Here is a 21,785-nt window from a genome sequence, read left to right as displayed (position 1 = left end):
CTTCATGGTCTGAAAAAGTAAGGACTAGAATAGACATAGCACTGAGCCATAAATGGGGATCCCAACAATTAACTTGTTCTAATGGTAATGAATTGTTAACATGCAGGAGGGAAATCTCATAAGCTGCTAACTTTGATGCACGTCCTCACATCACAATATAGAAACAAAGAATATGCTGCTTTTGGAAAAAAGACTCCATCAATATTCAGTCCAAACTTGGGTGATATAAAATACCATAATTTTAATGAAAGTGTTTATATGTAGAATGAAAAGATGGAAGAGGCCCCAGAAGACCAGGGACGAAAAAAACCAGTGCAAATAATGGCAATCAGAAATAAAATTAAAAATGTTGTTTTCATGGTTGATCCCAGAAGTTGCTATCAGCACTTTTCTAACTTAATGCATTCACAAAGAGACAATCGATGCCTTGCAATTCTACAAAGGTTATTTAAAAAGTTTTATTACACTGCAGTTTATCAGCCATTTTCACATTTTATAAAGATTTTACAATAGTCAGCAGCATATTACAACGCTGTCAAGCATTAAAGTTATAAACCTAAACCTTGAAGGTTTTCTACAATAAAGGGGGAAGACAATATAAATTAAATAAATACTTCATTTTAAAATAGGATCTATCTATATTTCTTGAAGTCTTATCTGTCAAAATCCATGTCCAGTGCAGAATACACTGTAGGCTCATCTTCTGTTAGTTTGATACGCCAAAGCATAGTCTGTACTGCTATAAAGCACTGTTACAGGTTGGATTTGCACTGATTCAATGACTGTACAGTACAATAACTTATATTTATATGGTGCCTTTAACGTAATGGAATGTCTCAAAATGCTTCACAGGAACATTATAAAACAAAATATGACACCAAGCAACATAAGATGACATTAGGTCAGATGAACAAAAGCTGTGTCAAAGAGGTAGGTTTTAAGGATTGTCTTAAAGGACAGAGGTGCAGGGAGGCTACTCAAGTTTAAAGAGGATAGAATTTGAGCGACCAGCCAGGAATGCATTGGAGCCACTGGGTCTCGAGACAATGAAGAAATGAATGAGGGTTTCAGCAGCAGATGAGCCGAGACAAGGGGGAGGTTATGGAGGTGGAAATAGGTGGTCTTGGTGAGGGCACAGATGAGGTCAGAAGCTCATCTCTGGATCAAACCTGACACCAAGGCTGCAAACAAATTGGTTTAATTTCAGACTGTTGTCAGAGAGAGGGATGGAGTCAGTAGTTTAGGAACAGAGTTTGGAGTGGGGACTAACGATAATGGCTTCAGTCTGCCCAATATTTAAATTGGAGAAAATTTTTGTTCAACTAGTACTGGATGTTGGATAAGCAGTCTGAAAATTTATCAGCAATGAAGTCAAGAGAGGTGGTGGTGAGGTCAAGCTGGGTGTCATAATTATACATGTGAAAATGAACGCTGAGCTTTCTGATAAGATCACTGAGGGGCAGCATGTAGATGAGAAATAAGAGCGGGCCAAGGATTGATCTTTGGTGGACACCAGAGGTAACTGTGCGGAAGAAGAAAGAGAAGCCATTGCGAGTGATTCTCTAGTAGACAAGAATGGAACCAGGTGAGCTCAGTCCCACCCAGCTGGATAACAGTGGAGAGGCATTGGAGGAGGATGATGTGGTCAACTGTGTCAAATGCTGCAGACAGGTCAAGAAGGACAAAGTAACAACATGTTCAAGTATAGGCATATAACTACACCAAAGATCTGGATTGGTGTTAAGGCAGATCTCGGTACAACCAAAACAACAACCACCTCATTGCAGAAATAGCTTTGTGATTAAACAGGTTGAATTTATGTAAAATATATCATAGGATGGAAAAAATACATTAGGGTCTCAAGCAGAAAAACAATGCATATTAGTTTGGTTTCTGTCTAAAAATAAACTGAGAATATAATGAATATCCGAGTGGGTATTTTTCATGCAAATATTTGGCATTTTTAAGTATATTAGAAAACCTTATCAAGGAAGAAGGTAGATCACAATCTTTGGATTCAAATGACTTTTAAACACTAGTAACCCCCAGATCTGAAAGTTACAAAGGCATTCTCATGTGGCTCTTTCAACTTTTACATGGCGCCTTGGGAGTAAAAACAGTTATTTTCACCTGGTCACTTCAGTGACATGATCAGGTAAAACTGCATTGTTCAGTCTCTGCAGTGGTTGGATACCAATTTTTGGAGCTGTTTTTCAGTTGCCTGGGGATCAAGTTTTACCGATGTGAAATCCACTCAAAATGGGAAAGGACAGTGAAGTTCCATATAGACAAGGTTTTGGTTTTAAATAATAAAAAAGTGCCGCAATGAAAAAAGGAGGTTAAAATAAATGTTAAGTGAATAATATAAATTGAAAAGGCATGATTGAATAATGAGAATTTTAATCTTTTCTGTTCCTTTTGTGATTACCTTAATTTGTGCTCTCACCATCACCTGTCTATGAAAGCAATCTATCACCATAGACTTTATTGGAACAGTTTATAATCTTGATGATTACAATTAGGCAACACTTAATGTCATCAGCTGTGGCTAAGACACCGATCTTCTTAACTCTTCCTTCATAACCGTAACCCTCAATCCGGGCAACACATTTTCCATTGGCTTTATACCAGTCCTATTATGGGGTGTCCAAAATTATACACAATGCTCCAACCACCAAATAGGCTTGTACAAATGCGACATTATTTTCTTGCTTTTCTATTCAATGCCGTTAAACACACGACCAAGGATTCCGTTTGTCAAATTTATAGTCTCATCTGCTTGTATTGCCATTTTCAATGACCTGGCTATCTGCACAACCAGGCTCCTCTACTCTCATTTAAAATCCTACCTTTTAAAAGTACATTTCTTTTCTGAATTCTTGCTTCCAAAATGTACTTCACATTTCTCCAGTGTGAATCATGTCCATCATCTTTATCCTCAGCCTGCCAGGCCATGTCTTCCTGAAGTCTTTTATCATCCTTGTCACAATTTGCTGTACCTTTCAATTTTGTGCTATCAGCAAATTCTGACATTGATCCCTCAATTACTAAGTCCAGACCATTTATATACATAGCAAATTAGCGCAGCTTCAAAACAGAGCCCCGTGAAATACCATTTACTGAATCTTTACACTCCAAGAAATATTCTTTTACCTCCTAACCTCTGCTTTCTGCCCTGCAACCTTCTATTTCTTCTAAATTGTCATATTTCATATATTGTAATGTGCTTTAATCCTCACCATAAGTCTCTTACGTGCTTTTTGAAAATCCATACAAACCATATCCTTTGCATTTCCTTTATTGCTCCTTTGTTATTTCTTCAAATGATATTGCAAGACTGATTGTATAGGGAAAACCACAGGTGTGAACTAGTAGTTTGCAGCACAAAAAAAGCGACTGAGCTGCCATGTGACTAAATGTGTTTGATTATTTTAAATGTCTGTGCAATAACTTAATGGAGCACTTCTTTGAAGAAAGTGCTACCCAAATATTTTAAATTGAAATCTCCATCTCTGAAAATTAACCCTTTCTTTAAATTTCCAACTTTTTTCACATCCATATGCATTGAGCACAGGAGATTCTCCAGGCAGAGTCTGACCTGTATAGAATCATTACACTCTTTCTAATTATTGAGTTTCATGGTTGGAATTTCAGTTTCTGTAAGCCACATAATTATTCCCACTTTTAATGAAATCTCATTGGGAGTCACACTAGCTGGTATAAATAGAAATTTTTGAATCAGAAATGGGACCATTCAGCCCAACAAGTCTGGGCTAGTATTTGCCCTCCACATGACAAACAGACCTAATAATATTTACTCACCCTGTTCTCATAGCCTTTCATTCACTTTTCTTTCATCCACCTACCCAATTTCATCTTGAATATTGACATAATTTTTGCCTCAATCAATGGCTCTTGAAGCTCCTTGTACATTTAATGTCATACCTAAGACCCCTTGTTTGAATGTCTGCAACTATTGAAAACAGTGTGCTTCCACCTACACTATTCCCATTTGTTCATAATTTTAAATATATTAGATTGCTGACCTGTAATTTGCATTATCCTAATGAAAAAAATATTCAATTTCTCAAATCTTTCTTTGCATTTACATTTCCTCATGTTAGGTGGTATCCTAGTTAATCTGATTTGTACGCACTCAAATCCTCAATATTTTTTCTATAGTGTGATGCCCAATGCGGAACATAGTACTCTAGCTGAGACATTTTTTCATATACATAGGATCATCATTACTTCTTAGCTTCTATATTTTATACCTCATGATAAAAGCTAGAATTCCATAGTTTTTTTTTTAACGGCTTTATTAAGTGCCTCCAACATCCTACATGTTTGCAACCTAAATCCCTCTGCTCTTCCACAGCATCAAGCCCAGTTGTATTCAGAATAAAGTTGCTGCTTTTTGAATAAACTTATTTGTATCACCTCTCATTTACTATTGACAATTGTTTGACCATTTCCCAACCTTATTATTATCCCTTTGCAGCTTCCTTTGGTCCTCTAAAGAATTGACAATACTTTCTATTTTGGCATCTTCTGTAAAAATCAGCACCACACCGTCAATGCCAACATCCATAATGAACCCTCTGGGACATCATAACCCACTCTTTAAAAAAAAACTGCCCTCAACTCCTTTTCTCCTTTCTAACTAGTCTGTAATGCAGTTTGTTATCCTCTCAGATATACAGGAAAAGTCCAAAATGGGATGGGGAACAGTATTTTTTTTTAAAAGCTATTTTAAATTGTGTACATTTAAGGCATAGTGTTACACCACTATGCCTTACAAATCATCCAGAAGGATTGAGACTCACTACTTCTGGCTCCCAACTCCAGGAAAAAAATTATCTCAACCAATATTGTAGGTCTGGAGCTGTGCAGTTATGAGTGGTTGAGGAAAAAAAATCTCTTTATAAAAATATTGCTGCATTGTGACTCACTTCCAATTGGCAGTACTTTTTTGGGCTTGGTGTAATGACAGGATATTTCTGTTCAGAGCTTCAGCTTTTGAGGCTCAATACTTTTTGAAGCAGTAGGCTGCACAGAATATTCTAAAACATTCACAATTTAGAAGCTCTATCTTCAGAAAGGTAAGATAGCCACAGTGAAAGGTCAACCGCTACATGTTAAGTTTTTAAAGCAATGTAGTTCAGCTTGCAAATGACCAAAGAAAATAATGCATTGTCTGACGTTGTAGAAACCATATGGACCTCTGATCTGAAAGTTAGCAGATCTCAGCTTCTGCAGCTGTTGGGATGCTACAATTAGCCTCCCTGGAATAGTAATGAAACAAAAATTTAAAAATCACTCCAAGTACCTAGCCCTAATAAAGTAGAAGAGTGCAGGCAAATTGTGAAGAATGATCACTTGGGAGAAGTGCCAGATGGCTTCTGGCATACCTGGAACAGAATCCCAGAAGTGTCATCTGTCATTCAATGGATGCCACTTTCACCTCAAAATCAGGATGTAGATTCAAGTCCCACTCTAGAACCATGAGTACTTGGTCTAGGCTGAAACATCAGAGCAGCACTGAGGAGTGATGCACTGTCAGAAGAGCAGGCTTTCGGATGAAATTTAAGCTGAGGCCCAATCTGACCTCTCAAGTGGATGTAAAAGACCCTGTGGCACTACCCAAAGAAAAGCAAGGGTGTTCTTCCCAGTGTTATGGCTAACATACGTCAATGAACACCAAAAAAGACAGATGATCTGGGCATTCACTTCATTGCTGCTTGAGGGAGTTTGCTTGACTGATGCATTTTGTGTTACAACAGTGACCACCCTTTAAAAGTATTTCATTGATCATAAAGCACTTTAGGGCATCCGGAGATCATGATAGGTGATATATAAATGCAAGTCATATTTCTTTAGAAATTTGTTTAGAAATTATCACTATGGAGGAGTGTTGGGGTGGGGTGGGAGTGGTGAGGGTAGGGAAAAGAGATGAGAAAAACAATTTGAAAAGGAAATGCTGCCAAGGGCCTCCACTAAAATATGCCTTTGAAATTCGAGAAAACCTCCAATCTATTTATGTCAAACTGGATCTTGTGCAGGAAACTGTTCATTGCCATTAACTGTAATATTTATATTTAACGTTTCTGTGACTACACTGAAGTAATCTTGTCTGAATCAATGAAATGAATAGTGAAGAACAGGTCACCATTTCCTATTTATATGGTGGGGGATGGAGTAAAGGGGGGCAAAGGGAGATGTCAAAGTGAACACAAGCAGATACAAGTTGTTAAAGAACATGTACATACACTGGAATTCTTCCATAAATAATGGAACACAAAGCTGCTGTGAAGCATTCCATTAAGCAAATGAAAAAAGGCTAAATTATCATCAGCCCACAGACTACAAATGCAATTCGACTTTGTCCTGTTGGAACTGTAAATCCTTCACCTTGGCCAATGGATTCATCATATTTATGCCACAGTAAAGCTGTGTTGACTGAAACAGAATCTGCTGTGGCTGAATAATCACCAACTCGCCCAACTGGGTTATGGTATTAATTTTTTCCCTCCCCCTTCTCCTTTGCTTACTGGCAGTTTATTCAGAAGACATGTTGAATTGAATGTGCTACCGGAGGAAGATTAAGGTCAGCCTTTGGATTCATATTGAATAAAGATGCCATTTTTCTCCTGTTACATGTAATTAGGTTTTAATCTTGAGCCACAATACTGTGTAGACAGAAATAGGAGCTATTGGTTTCTAACCTTCACCAAGAAAATCAGGACAGAATGAAAGGCATTTAATCCTCTTCCACAGATCCTGTTTGCATGAAGTATTATTTCATGATGAAGGTATAAGTAAATTCAATGTTCAGCTGCACAGTAATTTCTGAGGATTGAGATATATTTTCCAGCTGCACAACATGAGTGGAGATTTATTTCTTTTATGAACTATACAAAGAAATTCAGCAAGATAGCTACTGTGCAGAGTAAAGATGCAACACCTTTTCTGGAGTCCTTATGGCCAAATGCTTTTTTTCTGGTTTTAAATGACTGCTTCAAACACATCTTTCTCTCAGATTCTTTTTTTAAAAGTTACGACTATTTCACTGTTTTCCACCCTTCCTTCTCAAATAATTCTGGGCCATGTACCATATGCTATCTGAAAAAGCATATAACCAGTTACCAAGCCTCTGCCTTTTCAAGTATGGTAACAAGTTTTTCTCTCAGATTTTATCCTTCATGTTCAAGGGTGTCCTCTCCATCCATAGTACATCAGGTCAAAGCTTTTCGTGCATTCACATGACAAGTTCAGCATCAACACAAAACATTTTCAACATTAGGGATATGTTTGAAGGGAGCAGACTTATGATATGAGGCCAGTGGGTGAGGATCTCCACTTGGAATACGAATTAAGAAAATCAACAATACTGTTCCCATGTTCAGCCCTGAGCCTGGTTGAAGCAGCAAGCTAAAAGGTGGAGAGGTTGGAGTGGGACTGAGAGGGTCAAGTAATGGTGAGCCACAGACATAGGTGTATGCCCCATTTTCTTTACAATTGGAGATTTGGAGATGGTCTCTTCATGTCAGAGGGAAGGGAAACAGGTCGATGTTGGGACACAGCCATGCCAGAGTGATTATTCTCAGATATAGGTAGGCCTTACTGTGCATTACCAGGACTGTATATTTTCATGTCATACCTCATGCCTATCCTATGCATCTCACCCCAACTATTTGCACATTCTTTTATCCTTCTGTCTTTTCCTTACCTTACTGAGATGATCGCTTAAATATAATTTAACAGGTTCCTGCTTCTCCATTAAGCAGTCTAACTCATACACCAATTAATTTCCTCTTAGTGACTGCAGTATCTGTTGGTACTTATCTTTTCTTTTTCTTTATTCATATTGAGCTTGCTTATCTTTCAGTTTTCAATTCTGAGCTGTCCCTTTATGGATATCCACTGAACTGTTGTGCATCTCAGATTTTCAGTATTCGTATTTTTTTTTAAATGTGTAAGATAGCTAAGGTGGCATAAAGGCATGTTTACACAGAAGAAAAAGAGCAAAAAAATGAACAGAACTGGGGAAGAAAGGGAGGCTTAGGCTGTGGGCTGAGCCTGTCAGCATAAAGGGTGGTTGCAGGGGCGGGGTAACAGGGGGTAGAAAGAGAAAGCAGGCTTGTGCTTTGGGTGTAGCCCCTGTATCAGAACTTGGTTCTGGCAGGAGTGGGCTTGTGTCTGGTATGTTGTTTTCTGTTCAGGTCAGTCGTGTGTGTTTCCACTTTTCGTTTCAATTTCAGACCTCCTGGATTTGTAAATATTTTCCCTCTCTAATTTCCCCATCTTCGCTATGTTGTTTCCTATGACTTTTCCCGGTTTTAACGATTGCACAAGCCCCCAAGGACTTCACTTTGCACCCCTTTTGTAAGAGGGGCAACTACTGAAATTTAATTTGTCCATCTCCAGGGTCCCGGCCACTGATTCAGAATTTGGCCAGGCCACACAACAGCCCCCTCCACTCCGCCACCCAACCACCCCTCCCCACCAAAACCACCCACCACCAACCTACCAAAGTGGGATCCACTTGCACCCTACTATAGCATGTCTGCCTCTGGAGTCACAGTAAAATTCCCAACAGAATGGCCAAAGGAATTGAGCTAACCTACTGTTCCTGTCGACAGTTAAGAACATAAGAACTAGGAGCAGGAGTAGGCAATTCAGCCCCTCAAGCCTGCCCCGCCAGTCATTACGATCATGGCTGATCTCATCTCGGCCTCAACTCCAATTTCCCGCCCTCTCCCCATAACCCTTCAACCCATTACTAATTAAAAATCTGTCTATCTCCTCTTTAAATTTATTCAGCGTCCCAGCATCCACTGCACTCTGAGGTAACGAATTCCACAGATTCACGACCCTTTGAGAAAAGTAATTCCCCCTCATCTCTGATTTAAATCTACCACCTCTTAGCCTAAAACTATGGCCTCTCGTTCTAGAATGCCCCAGAAGGGGAAACATCCACTCCACGTCTACTTTGACTATCCCCTTTAGCATCTTATATATCTCAATTATATCTCCTCTCATCCTTCTAAACTCTAGCGAGTATAGGCCTAAACTGCTCAATGTCTCCTCATTAGTCAAGCCCCGCATCTATGGAATCAATCTAGTGAACCTCCTCTGAACTGCCTCCAGTGCAACGTTAATGTCCTTTGAAAATGTTAAAACGGTTGGTATCTTTTTACTGAAGTCCAATCAGTATGAGAGCACTGCCCATAGTTCACCTTTTCCATTCTTAATGTCAGTGGAGTGGAACATCAGTACGTAAGGACAGAGAATTCAACTTAAAACTTCAGCCATCAGGTAGTCTCCAATAACAGTTTTGAAGTAGAACACATAAACTATAACAATGTGCAGTAATATCTTCCTATATAAGGATTATTCTAGGCAACCTAGATTTATAATTTCTTACTCTTTATCTTTATGAAATGAATTGTACACACTGGTTGAAGATTGGTTCTACTAATATTACTGGCCATGCACATTCTCTAGTGCACAAATGAGAAATAAATAGAGCATATCACATCAGCAAAGATATGGTATGACATTTAAAAGCCTTGTGACTGGCAGAATGTACTCTCAACTGTTAGTATTATATCCATTTATACATCAGCTTTCTCACTCCTAACTATTGTTAGTTAATTTTATTTATTCATTCTTTATTTAAGAAAGGTTTTAAAATTTCACATTAATTTCATTCCAAAGTAGTACAATGCTAACTTCAGGAAACATATCTCAATTTTTCCGCTGGGGATTCTCCAGTCATCTGATCTGGACATTCACGTTAGTATCTACAAATCTTAGCTCTATCTTTAATTTTCTTCACAGCCAAGGGAATTTCTGTTGGGGGAGGGTCTTGTCAGGGTGTGGTTGGAGGGACTGATGTCTGTGGTGGAGAATCTTAGTCAGAACTCAGCACTAGCTGAGCCTGTGGTATGACTCTGCTTTTGCTTTTTATCGCACTGGTTAATCCACAATGTTTTACTTGCCTTTGGGTTACATGCAGACCCTGTTTTTTCCCCCTATTTGTTTATTTTTCCTTGTATGGGTATGTATTTGTTTGCATGGACCACTTTCAATATTTTTTTATCCTCACCTTCTGTACATTCTTTTGTCCCCTTTAAATCTTTGTTGCATCTCACTGATGATATCTTATATCATTTGTCTGAAAGAGATTGCGGCTTATTAGACCACTCCTCTCTATAATTGATATATGTGGTGATTCACTCCCTTCCCTTCCTTTATGCAGAAATTTGATATCTGGTCCTTGTGACTGCTGAAAGTAGTCTGGCAAAAAAGCAACAATGTCTAGTTCCTGAGGTCACATCCAATGTATGATGATTGTAAAGCTTTTCATACTGACATTGTATTTTAGAACATATTATTGAAAGACATTAAAATGCCACAAATATAAATTCTCAAATGATAAAATAATCCCATGCAACATGACAGATACCTGTATTACACAAAGTTCAACCAACCCCTCCTTTGCTCTATAAGTGTTTCAAGCATTCATTGAAAAATTTCTACAAGTTTCATTTACATCTTCCGAAGTTAAGTTGTTTCTTACAGAAAAAGGTTCTTTATTTTTAACAAGATTAGGTTGCACAGATAGAAGGTCATTAATGCAGAAAATGCTGTACAGAAGCAGCTATTGGGAGCAGGGGTTAAGATATTGCATTGCTCAACTACAGCCTTCTGCCCCACACTTACCCAACTCATCCCAAAGCTGTCGGCACTTGTCTGTCATTCCCGTGCCTTGCTGCCTCCAGAGAGAGAGTCGCGGGTCAGCCATAAACTGTTCTGTTATTAATGTCAACATCCTGGCACCGTTTGAATCCCTCATCTTCAACATTTCTCGTACCTGTGGTTGATACAACATTTAAAAATCTGGAATTGGAATGAAAATGTAACGCTTTGCCAGAGAACTACCGCTGTTCCGAGGTATTCCCCCTCAACTTTAAAACCAAAAGATTCATTTTCTAATAATCTGTATTCAAAAAGTTATTTTTCTTTATTTCTTTTGGAAAAGAAGTGAAAAGAATCTGAAAATTCTTTCAATAGAAAATTTTGAAACAGCACAATTAGTGTGAACAAATGAAATGTAAGTTAACACCGACGTTTGTCAATGTACCTGATATGCTGCTAAATTATTATGTGATGGTGATCAGTTAATATTCACATCAACATCCTAGGCGGTCACTTTTAGAGGTCAGCACTGTAACATGGAGTGTGTAGGTAATCAGTGAAGTCACAAAAAATACAAAAAGGACATAAGGATTAAAAACAAGATTGCTTCCAATGTTTAAAGGCTGCACATATATTAAATGAATTCTTCCTTTCCGTGTTCATGGAGATCAACTCATGGAGTTGAAACGTGATGGCTGTGGCCTTCCCTAAGTTTAGCTGTAAGATGTTATGGCTCATTCTAACTGCTTGTCCAACATCCAGTCATGACAATACAGAAGCAGTTGGTAGATAGGGACAGCTGGGTGTCACTGGCATAGGTATGGAAGCGGACCTCTTTTCCAGGAGATGATGCTGCCATAAGATGATGAGAAAGATGAATGAACTAAGGGTGTAACCAGGATGACTCCTGATGTACTGCAGGAGTTAAGAGGAGCCTGTCAGAAATGTCTTCGCTTTCACTGGACAGGTAAAAGTGGAATGAAACAAGGGCAGTGTAGAATCCTCTCCATTAAAGGATGTGATCAACCATATCAAAGGCTGCAAGGAGATTGAGGAAGACCGGGAGGATAATGCATCATAAGGTAAAGAATGTTCTTATGGTTGATTTTATACTGAGGAGAGGAGAAAAATCTGATTTTTTTTTCTGTTATTTCATGGGATTTGGGCATCTCTGGCAAGGCCAGCATTTGTTGCCCATCCCTAATTGCCCTTGAACTGAGTGGCTTGCTAGGTCATTTCAGAGGGAAGTTAAGAGTCAACCACGTTGCTGTGGGTCTGGAGTCACATGGAGGCCAGAGCGGGTAAAGACGGAAGATTTCCTTCCTTGAAGGACACTAGTGAATCAGATGGGCTTTTACAAAAATTGATGATGGTTGTCAAAGTCACCATCACTGAGACTAGCTTTATATTCCAGATTTATTAATTGAATTATATTCCACCAGCTGCCATGATGGGATCTGAACCCATGCCCCAGAGGATTACCAGTCCAGTGACATTACCACTACGCACTCATCTCCCCTGAAGAGATTCAAATGTAATACATAGATTGAAATTTCAAAAGTATGTTTCAGATTGCCATAAATGCTGGAAGAATGGACACAAACTCAAGCTTAGAAGAGAAAAAACAGTTTAATTGTAACTATTGAATGCAGGGAACAGACTAGTCAGTGAGACAGTAAGTGTGGGAAAATTTAAGGGAGACTTGCTGAAGTGGGTGGTTAAGGACTATTTGTTTTTGCAACAAACCAGATGAACAACTGAGTCTTTTCCCATTCTGTATTTTCTTATGGTTCCAACTATTATCTCCATTCATGTTCCTCTTTTAAAAATGGAAGGAGTTTGAGGTTTAATCTTAGTACACAGATAACTCTTACAAACTGAATATAAGGTTCAGATATTCTGAATTACATTACCTATTAAATATAAACAGAGTATTTGTTGCCATTTGAAAAAATAGACTACTGGCAAGTTAATGTCATTCATCAATACTCATCCAAGGAACAGCAGGAAAATAAATTTCAGAGTTTATATAAATTTGGTGAGTGGGTGGATAAGAGGGTCTCCTGGTGCCACTATAGACACAGTGAGAAGTTTAAATCATGTGATCAATAAGCTTCACTGGCCTGTTTGAATAAGTTGTGTATTACAGACTGATTTAAAGTATAATCGAAAGTTTCTGAAGCCTGTTGAATTTTTGTCAAGGTCACATCCATCATAGTAAAGGTTTTAGTCGTACTATTTCTTGGGCACTGAATCTTTAGTGAACATGTGGAAATATTATCAAATATTTCCACTGTAAAGTTTTATGTAATTACACAGCACAGAAGGAGACCATTTGGCCTTTTGTGACTATGCTGACTCTTTGAAAGAGCCATCCTATTCCTGCTCTGTCCCATATTCCTACAAATTTTTGAGTAAGGTTATTTGAACAAAAAGGTCAAGGCCGCAAAATGTTATATATAACTAACACCAAAACATTGATTCAATATGAACTGGGGCTGGGAGGGGGAAAATGGCCAAGGCCCACTTTCTGATTGTCATCCAGATTGCTGAGATACCTATGATTACTCCCTGTTACATCTGATAACATTTCCCCCTTTTCAGCAAAACACATATGTATTAAAACACTGACCAGGATTTTCCCCTCGGCGATTTGGGGGCGAGGCCTGCTAGCCGAGGGGCAAGTTACGCGGGATGATGTCGGGAGGAATCCCCGATGTCATCCTGGGCCATTTAAATGTTTAGGAAGGCGGGCGGACAGCGAAATGTCAATGGCCAATTGAGGCACTTGACAGGCTAGTTAAAGTAACTAAAGACCTGCCCGACCAAACTTAAGGCTGGTGGGCAGGCCAGGAGCCCCAGCGGGCTTCTGATTATTCATGAAACCTCATCCACTGGTGGGATGAAGTTTCATGTCTGTTTTGAACAAAAATAATAAAGTTTGTGTGTTCGTTTTTTAACATGCCCCATCTCATGTGACATTGTCACATGAGGGGGACATGTTAATAATTTTTTATTGTTTCTATTTTCAAAGTTTTTTCCAATGTCACTATTCTCCCTGAGACAGGACTTTGCCTCAGGGAGAAGTGCGCTCAAGAGCACACTTTGACAGTTGGGGAATCCCTCCCCCCGGAACAAGAAACGTATAGCGCTTCCCGTCAGGGATGCCGCTGGGCGGGCCTTAATTGGCCCGCCCACGCAAAATGGCGGCGAGCCCCATTTCAGTGGTGGGGGTTAGCTGTCCACCTGCCGTCAAGCCGGTGGGGCCCACTCCCTACCCGAGGGCAAAATTCTGCCCACTGTTCCAAAAAAAGAGTCATATTGGATGCGAAATGTTAATTCTATTTCCCTCTTCACAGATGCTGCCAGAACTGTTGAGTTTTTCCAGCACTTTCTGTTTTGATTTCAAATCTGCAGCATCCGCAGTATTTTGCTTTTATTAAAGCACATGTGGATGTTGGTCTAGTGTAGGACTGGACTCAGCTGCCAAGGGTGCTCTTCTCCTTCAGTGAAATAGCTGACCAACATTCTTGGTCCAGGCTCATATGTGAAGAACAACCACTCAGCTAAGATGCTAGAGGGCTGCTGATGACTGTGGAACTGTGGCCGGGCAGGAGCCACTGCCTCAAGCAGAAAGTGGGCAAAGGGACAAAAGAGTAGGAGGGAATTTACTTCTTTAGCAAATGAAAATAATTTTCCCTTCTTTCTCTCTCTACTAAGATTGATTGGATTGTATTTATGAAATTAGTTAGTTTCTTCTTTCTCTACCATGCTAAACTTTCAACTTCAATTAAATCCTAAAAAGTGGTCCAAGCTCCAGAAGAAATCAAAGTTGGTGGACTTGAGCAATAACCAAACTAGAAGCTATAGGTGCACGATCCTCTACAGCAAGGAACTGTTTGGGCATTTTCCTTCTGAGGAGCACGTAGCATTAGTTTAAACTGTTAAACTTTTAATTTTCTTTCCACTATTACAGGTACCTTATTAGGTACCCATCTACATATCCAAATGATGAAACAGGCGGCCAACTATTACCTCTGTCAATGCTGCCTTGCAGCCAATTTTGAAGCATTACACAAGATGGAAAAATTTTGTGTTCCTTTTCTTCCTTACGTCAGATTACTGAGATATCTTTGATTACTCCCTGTTACATCTGATAGCATTTCCATCTAGGCTAAGCTTAAAAGGCAGGTGAGAATTGTTTTGAATCTTAAATTTACCCAGTGTAACAATGCACAATAAGGCACTGTTCCACCAAGCCACCCATTATATCTGTATTTACACAATGATGGGGAAAAGGATGCAAAAAAAAAAAGGTAAAGAAAACATCTTCAAAAAATACACTTCAGTTTGTGTTAGCCAAAAAAGCATAAGTACTTTTCTAGTAAAAAATAAACAAAGTCAACCCTATACTGGTCAATTCTGCAACAGATTTATTTTTAAAAGGTTTGGAAGTTGTTGGAATACATTGCTGTTTGGCTTGGCCTAAATAGCCAAGTGGTTATGGTACTGGGCTTGTAACCCCACGATCAAGAGTTCAAATCTCACAATGGCAAACTATGAAACAATGTAACTTCATCTGAATAGGAACAGATGGAAACGTGTTTGTACTCGAAAGAGTTAAATATAAACCGTTACAAAGTCAAAAAGGAATGAAACCAGACGGTCCATCTGGCATTGGTCTAGGCACCAGGAATGACAATGACCCACTCAGCCATGTCAACCCTGCAAAGTCCTCCTTACTAAAACCTGGAAGCTTATGCCAAGATTGGAAGAGCTGTCTCAAGGACTAGTCAAGCAACAGTCTGACAGTCATACTCATCAAATCATACCTTACAGACAATGTCCTAGACATCACCATCATCAGGTATGTCCTGTACCGCAAGCAGGATAGGCCCACGAGAGGTGGCGGCACATTGTTATATACTCATGCAGGAATTGCCCTGGGAGTCCTCAATATAGCAAGGCATCAGGTCAAATATGGGCAAGGAAACCTCCTGCTGATTACCACCTACCAACCTCCACTACCACCACCACCCTCCTCAGCTGATCAATCAGTATTCTTCCATGTTGAATACTAATTAGAAGAAGCACCAAGGGTGGCAAGGGCACAAAGTGTACTCTAGGTGGAGACTTCAATGTCCATCACCAAGAGTGGCTTGGTAGCACCCACTACTGACTGAGCTGGCCAAGTCTTAAAGAGCATAGCTGCTAGACTGGGTCTGCAGTAGGTGGTAAGGCAATAGCCGAGGAAAAAAACTTGCTTGGCCCCGTCCTTACCAATCTACCTGTGGCCAATATATCTGTCCATTAACAGTACTTGTAATAAAAACCACCACACAGTCCTTCAGAAGAGGAAGTTCCACCCTCAGAGAACGGATACTCTCCATCGTGTTGTGTGGCACGACCACAGTGCGAAATGGGAGATTTCGAACAGATCCAATAACTCAAAATTGGGCATCCATGAGGCGCTGTGGGCCTCAGCAGCAGCAGGATTCTACTCAACCACGATATTCAACATGAGTATTGCTGAAAAAAGAGACACGTCAAAGCTTTTCATTTTACACTCTTCTTGCAAAGTGTCCTGATGACTGCAAGGTGAAAAGCTTTGACATGTCTTTTTTTGCAGCAATACTCAAGTTCTGTACTACCAAATTACTAAATGTGTAACATCATAACCCATGTCCACCACTCTACCTTTCGGGATCAACCCTGGTTCAATAAAGAGTGTAGGAGCGTACGCCAGCAGCAGCATCAGGCAGATCTAAAAATGAGGTGGCAACTTGGTGAAGCTACAGTACAGAACTACTTGCATGTCAAAAGTGGTAGCAACATGTGATAGACAGAGCTAAATGATCCCACAACCAGTGGATCATATCAAAGCGCTGCAGTCCTCCCACATCCACTCATGAATGGTGGTGGACAAATAAGCACCCAACTGGATGAGGCGGCTCCATAAGTATCCCCATCCTCAATGATGGGAGAACCCAGAACATCAGTATAAAAGGCAAGGCTGAAGCATTTGCAACAAACTTCAGCCAGAAGTGCTGTGTGGATGATCCACCTTAGCCTCCTCCTGAGGGCCCCTGCATCACGGACGACAGTCTTCAGACAATTCAATTCACTCTGCTGAATTGAGTGGGCTGACAAGTGGCAAGTAACATTCGCGCCACACAAGTATCAGGCTATGATCATCTCCAACAAGAGGGAACCCAACCATCACCCCTTGATGTTCAATGGCATTACCATCACGGAATCCCCCACAATCAACATCCTGGGGGGGTTACCATTGACCAGAAACTGAACTGGACTAGCCATATAAATACTGTGGCTACAAAAGCAGGTCAGAGGCTAGGAATCCTGTGACGAATAACTCACCTCCTGACTCCCCAAAGCCTGTCCACCATCTACAAGGCACAAGTCAGGAGTGTGATGGAATATTCTCCACTTGCCTGGATGAGTGCAGCTCCAACAACACACAAGAAGCTTGACACTGTCCAGGACAAAGCAGCCCGCTTGATTGGCACCACATCCACAAACATTCCTTCCCTCTCCCACCGACGCATAGTAACAGCAGTGTGTACCATCTACAAGATGCACTGCAAGAATTCACCAAGGCTCCTTCGACAGCACCTTTCAAACCCACAACCACTATCATCTAGAAGGACAAGGGCAGCAGATGCATGGGAACACCACTACTTGTAAGTTCCCCTCCAAGTCAGTCACCATCCTGACTTGGAAATATATCGCTGTTCCTTCATGCCCACTGGGTCAAAATCTTGGAACTCCCTTTCTAACAGCACTGTGGGTGTACCTATACCCACATAGACTGCAGCAGTTCAAGAAGGCAGCTCACCTCCACCTTCTCAAGGGCAACTAGGGATGGGCAATAAATGCTGGCCCAGCTAGTGAAGTCTATATCCTGTGAATGAATAATAAAGAAAAATACAGCTGAATGTACTGGGTACTGCAAAGGCTCTGGGCCCTGACAACATTTCAGCAATAGTACTGAAGACTTCTGCTCCAGAACTTGCTGAGCCCCTAACCAAGTTGTTCCAGTACAGCTACAACACTGGCATCTACCAGGCAGTGTGGAAATTTGTCCAAATATGTCCTGTCCACAAAATCAGGACAAATCCAACAAAGCCAATTACTGCTCCAAACAGCTTACTCTTGATCATCATCAAAGTGAAGGAAGGGGTTGTCGACAGTGCTATCAAGTGGCACTTAACCAGCTCACTGATGCTCTGTGAGCTTTGCCAGGGCCACTCAGCTCCCGAACTCATTACAGCAGTATGTACCATCTACAAGATGCACTGCAGCAACTCATCAAAGCTCCTTTGACAGTACCTTCCAAACCCTCTACCACCTAGAAGGACAAGGGCAGCAGGTATATGGGAACACCACTACCTGCAAGTTACCCTCCAAGCCACACACCATCCTGACTTGGAACTATATCGCTGTTCCTTCATTGTTGCTGGGTCAAAATTCTGGAACTCCATTCCTAACAGCACTGTAGGTGTACCTACACCACATGGACTGCACTGGTTCAAGGTGGCGGCTCACCACCGCTTCTCAAGGGCAATTAGAGATGGGTCTTAAATGCTTGCCTAGCTGGCGACTCCCACATCCTGTGAAAGAATAAATAAAATAAAAGGATCATCTTGGAACAGGGGTTTTGGTTAGGAAATGTATGCTTGCACTGTGCAATTCTGTGAAGAAATACTTATAAAGGTATGTAAAGGTTGTCTCCAGTTCTATCCTTCCCCAACTGGCTTTCTGGAGTATAAAATACAGTAACACCCTTAGAGATCAGATGACATTCATTCACCTACTTATATTTCACCTCTTTTCTATTTTTCCTTAGTTCTGTTGAAGAGTCATACAGACTTAAAACGTTAACTGTGTTCCTCTCCGCAGATGCTGCCAGACCTGCTGAGTTTTTCCAGGTATTTTTGTTTTTTGTTTTGGACAATAATTCACTGCTTGAATGCAGCGCTTTTGAGTTTAATTCAAGCCCTGAGGAGTTACTGCCTGGAACAAGCTTCCAGATTAATCTTTTATAATATAGTTTTTGCACTGTTTACCTTTTTGGAATCTAGTTACTGCAGTTTTACAGCACTAATATCATTTGTTACTGTCACCATTATAGCTGTTAAGTTTTCTCATGCGGCTTGATGTAATGAATAGTAAAAGGTGTTGTTGCAAGATGAGGGAATGTGTTTTTTTTTGGAAGTAAAGAAGCCTCATAAATAAATAAAATCAACAAATTAAAACTTCTACATCACTGCGGTTGTTAGAAGTTGCTTTCTTGAGCTAAACACAAAGTCGGCAACCCTTTCTTTGGAATGGTAATAGAAGGAGGATAATTATTTGACCTGTCTATAAAAACAAAGCTAATTCATTATTATATTTTTTAAAATTGGTCCAACTGTACCTAAACATAATTATGACCAAAAGCAGGGTGGAATTATAAGCTGCAAAGAATTGAAGTGGCAGGAGAGCTCAAATATGACATTCTGCTCTTCATTAATAGTAGCTTTACTCAGAAGTTTGCCTTTTGAAAATAACTTTTGTGTTAAAAGAGCCTTACCTTAGCAAACATAGAGTTTAATTGTTTGCCAGACCCGTAGTATCCTCCCTGTGATAGGAATTGCTTTACTTGCTCTCGAACTTGTTCCTCATCAAGATGCCAACAGTTCTCATCATCAATGCTGGCACCAGCTGTTGGGTCAGGGGCACCTGAGCAAAACAGAAAGCAGGTAAACAGCAAAAAACGAACACATCTGGCACATCAAAATGGATTCTCACTCTATTTTCAATGTTGCAAAATGCCTAAAAGTGGCCATAAAGTTCCCCTGATGCTTGGAGGATAAAAGTTGGCTGAGGCTGTAGTAGTAACAACTTTCATTTATATAGTACGTTAAAAATAGTAAGACACTTCATAGGAACGTAGTCAGACAAAATTTAACAACTAAGCCAGAAATTAGGACAGGTGATTGAGCAAAAGCATGGTCAAAGAGGTAGGTTTTTAAGAGCACCTTCAAGGATAAGAGGGAGAGAGGTGGAGAAGCTTAAGGAGACAATAACATCACAATTGGTCTCTGTGCTTCTGGGTTAAGAAAACCGCCTCACCCAGACTTCCTGCTCCTGAATGCTGGAATGCAGTGGCCTTGGGTGGAAAGTGCACTCATAGGTATCAGGAAAGAAAGAACCAAAGTCAGCTGTGATGGCATGCACTACTGAATGAGTGGGTTGGCCTTCACTGTCATGGGTGACATGAGCAGAATAGTCACAAGTTCAGTACAGGAGGGTTGGTGGTGCAGGTAGAGTTGGACACTATGAACTCGTGCCTTGGGTGTAAAAAGGGACAAAAGTAATTAAAACCCGATAATTAAGAACATTCTTTTATTAAGCTCTCTTACAATGCTGAAATATTATTGTAAAGATATCGAATATTTTACAAGAAATCACCCACTTCAATTATTGGAAGAGTTGCCAGGGCTTCCAAGGAAAGCAAGACTCCCAACAGGAAACGCCAGAAATCAGGTTTAAAAACAGTCAAAATTGGACAAGCAAATAAGCTTCATTTTCTATTCAACATTCCCTAGCTGATAATTGAAAGAAAGAGAAACTTATGTACATAGAATATAAACACCCAAATATTGAGTGTTGGTGCAATTGATAAAAGCAGCAAAGGGGGTTGCAGATTTACACAATCCGTATTAAAGAAAATCAATCCAAACTGCTGATCATGTCAGGATGAACCAACAAAAGGTGATCAGGTGTCTCCTTACTCCTTTTACAATTTGCACAGATCCTAGGTATATTTTTTGTCATTTTTAATCTATTTTCGGGCACTACCTCTTCCTCTGAATCATTCAGTGACCAATATTCAATGAACATAACTGACTTAACAAGAAAGAAGAACATTCGACTGCAAGGAGGCAACTGACAAATACCAAGACAAAATAGCAAAGGCTTCCTTAAAATAAGATACCCCTGGCAGAGGTATCTAACAGAGGAACGGTGGAATCTAAAAGCATTCTGCTCATAATATTATATGGCTTCCCACCCCCTGAATCTCCATTTAAAGATAACAATCAGGCTTTGTATCAGAGGTGTAAGGAAGGCATGTGACATAAGCGACAAGATTCCTCACAGCATTACTGGAATTGTCGGCACGATTCAGGTGAACAGGAACTGGGAAATTAGGCAGCAAGCACCTCTGCAGGGTTTCCACTGCACACTACAGTAATTTCATTAGCGGCTGTATGTCTGCAATTTTTACTTCCTGGCAGAATGAGCAGCAGCCTAACTATGCATCCAACATATTAACAAGGATCCTTAGCAGGCCTCATTTCACATTTCTGTCATTTGAGCTAATGTTTGGAGTGGCAATGTATACATCTTTGAATTTTGCACGTTAATTTGTAAATTAATTTTAATAACTCAAGCTCTAGCTAATATTTAGAATACCAGTGTATTTTTCCACAGTTAATTTTTAATGCATTTTCTTCGGTTTTTCCAAATGAGACCATGAATTGCATTTATGTGAAATGAGAAGCAGCAGACGCACTTAATATCAATGATGGACTGGGTGTACAGAAAGCCTAAGAGTTCTACAGAACAGGAAGGTCCTTAAAATATATGGGATCTGCCAAGTTTTCTCCACATATCAATGTTCACTCCACTTTACTGTGTCACAGCTCTTAACTGGGAGCTATACCAAGTACAGTGTCCACTGGCAAATCAATGCTAGCCAAATACAATAGGGCGCTATCAAAACATCCCTGTAGTTTATAACTCGAGTGGTACCAATTGAAAGAATGCACATCAGATATCAGTAAGCAGATCTGGATTGCCTGTATTCAACATAATAGGCATCAACCATACCTGCATGCCCTGTCACACATCCACATAGTAATTTCCATGCAGAACTGGCTGCACAGGGTTCAGAATAGCATGAAGCGAATTGCAGTTTTGTTCTATCAGCTGCAGATACATCTGCAGCCAAGCTGTACTACAGGGATAGCACGATCCATGGTATGGAAGATTACAGGCACATTCAACTTATTTTT

General features: G+C 40.1%; 1 protein-coding gene across 5 annotated transcripts in view; it reads right to left on the bottom strand.

Moving 5' to 3' along the window:
- zswim5 (zinc finger, SWIM-type containing 5) overlaps positions 1–21,785 on the bottom strand; it is a 252,422-nt gene that overhangs the window by 45,655 nt on the left and 184,982 nt on the right. For all 5 annotated transcript variants that reach the window (XM_041207622.1, XM_041207623.1, XM_041207626.1 and 2 more), the window contains 2 exons: positions 19,298–19,446; positions 10,729–10,879 (listed from right to left, as the gene is read on the bottom strand). In XM_041207622.1, the coding sequence (XP_041063556.1) occupies positions 10,729–10,879; positions 19,298–19,446 (300 nt within the window). The remainder of the gene's footprint in view (positions 1–10,728; positions 10,880–19,297; positions 19,447–21,785) is intronic.

The sequence above is a fragment of the Carcharodon carcharias genome, chromosome 16 (assembly GCF_017639515.1).
Source record: "Carcharodon carcharias isolate sCarCar2 chromosome 16, sCarCar2.pri, whole genome shotgun sequence".
In the NCBI taxonomy this organism is placed as follows: domain Eukaryota; kingdom Metazoa; phylum Chordata; class Chondrichthyes; order Lamniformes; family Lamnidae; genus Carcharodon; species Carcharodon carcharias.
The sequence above is the reverse complement of the archived record's forward strand: the minus strand, read 5'-3'. Positions and strand labels throughout refer to the sequence as shown.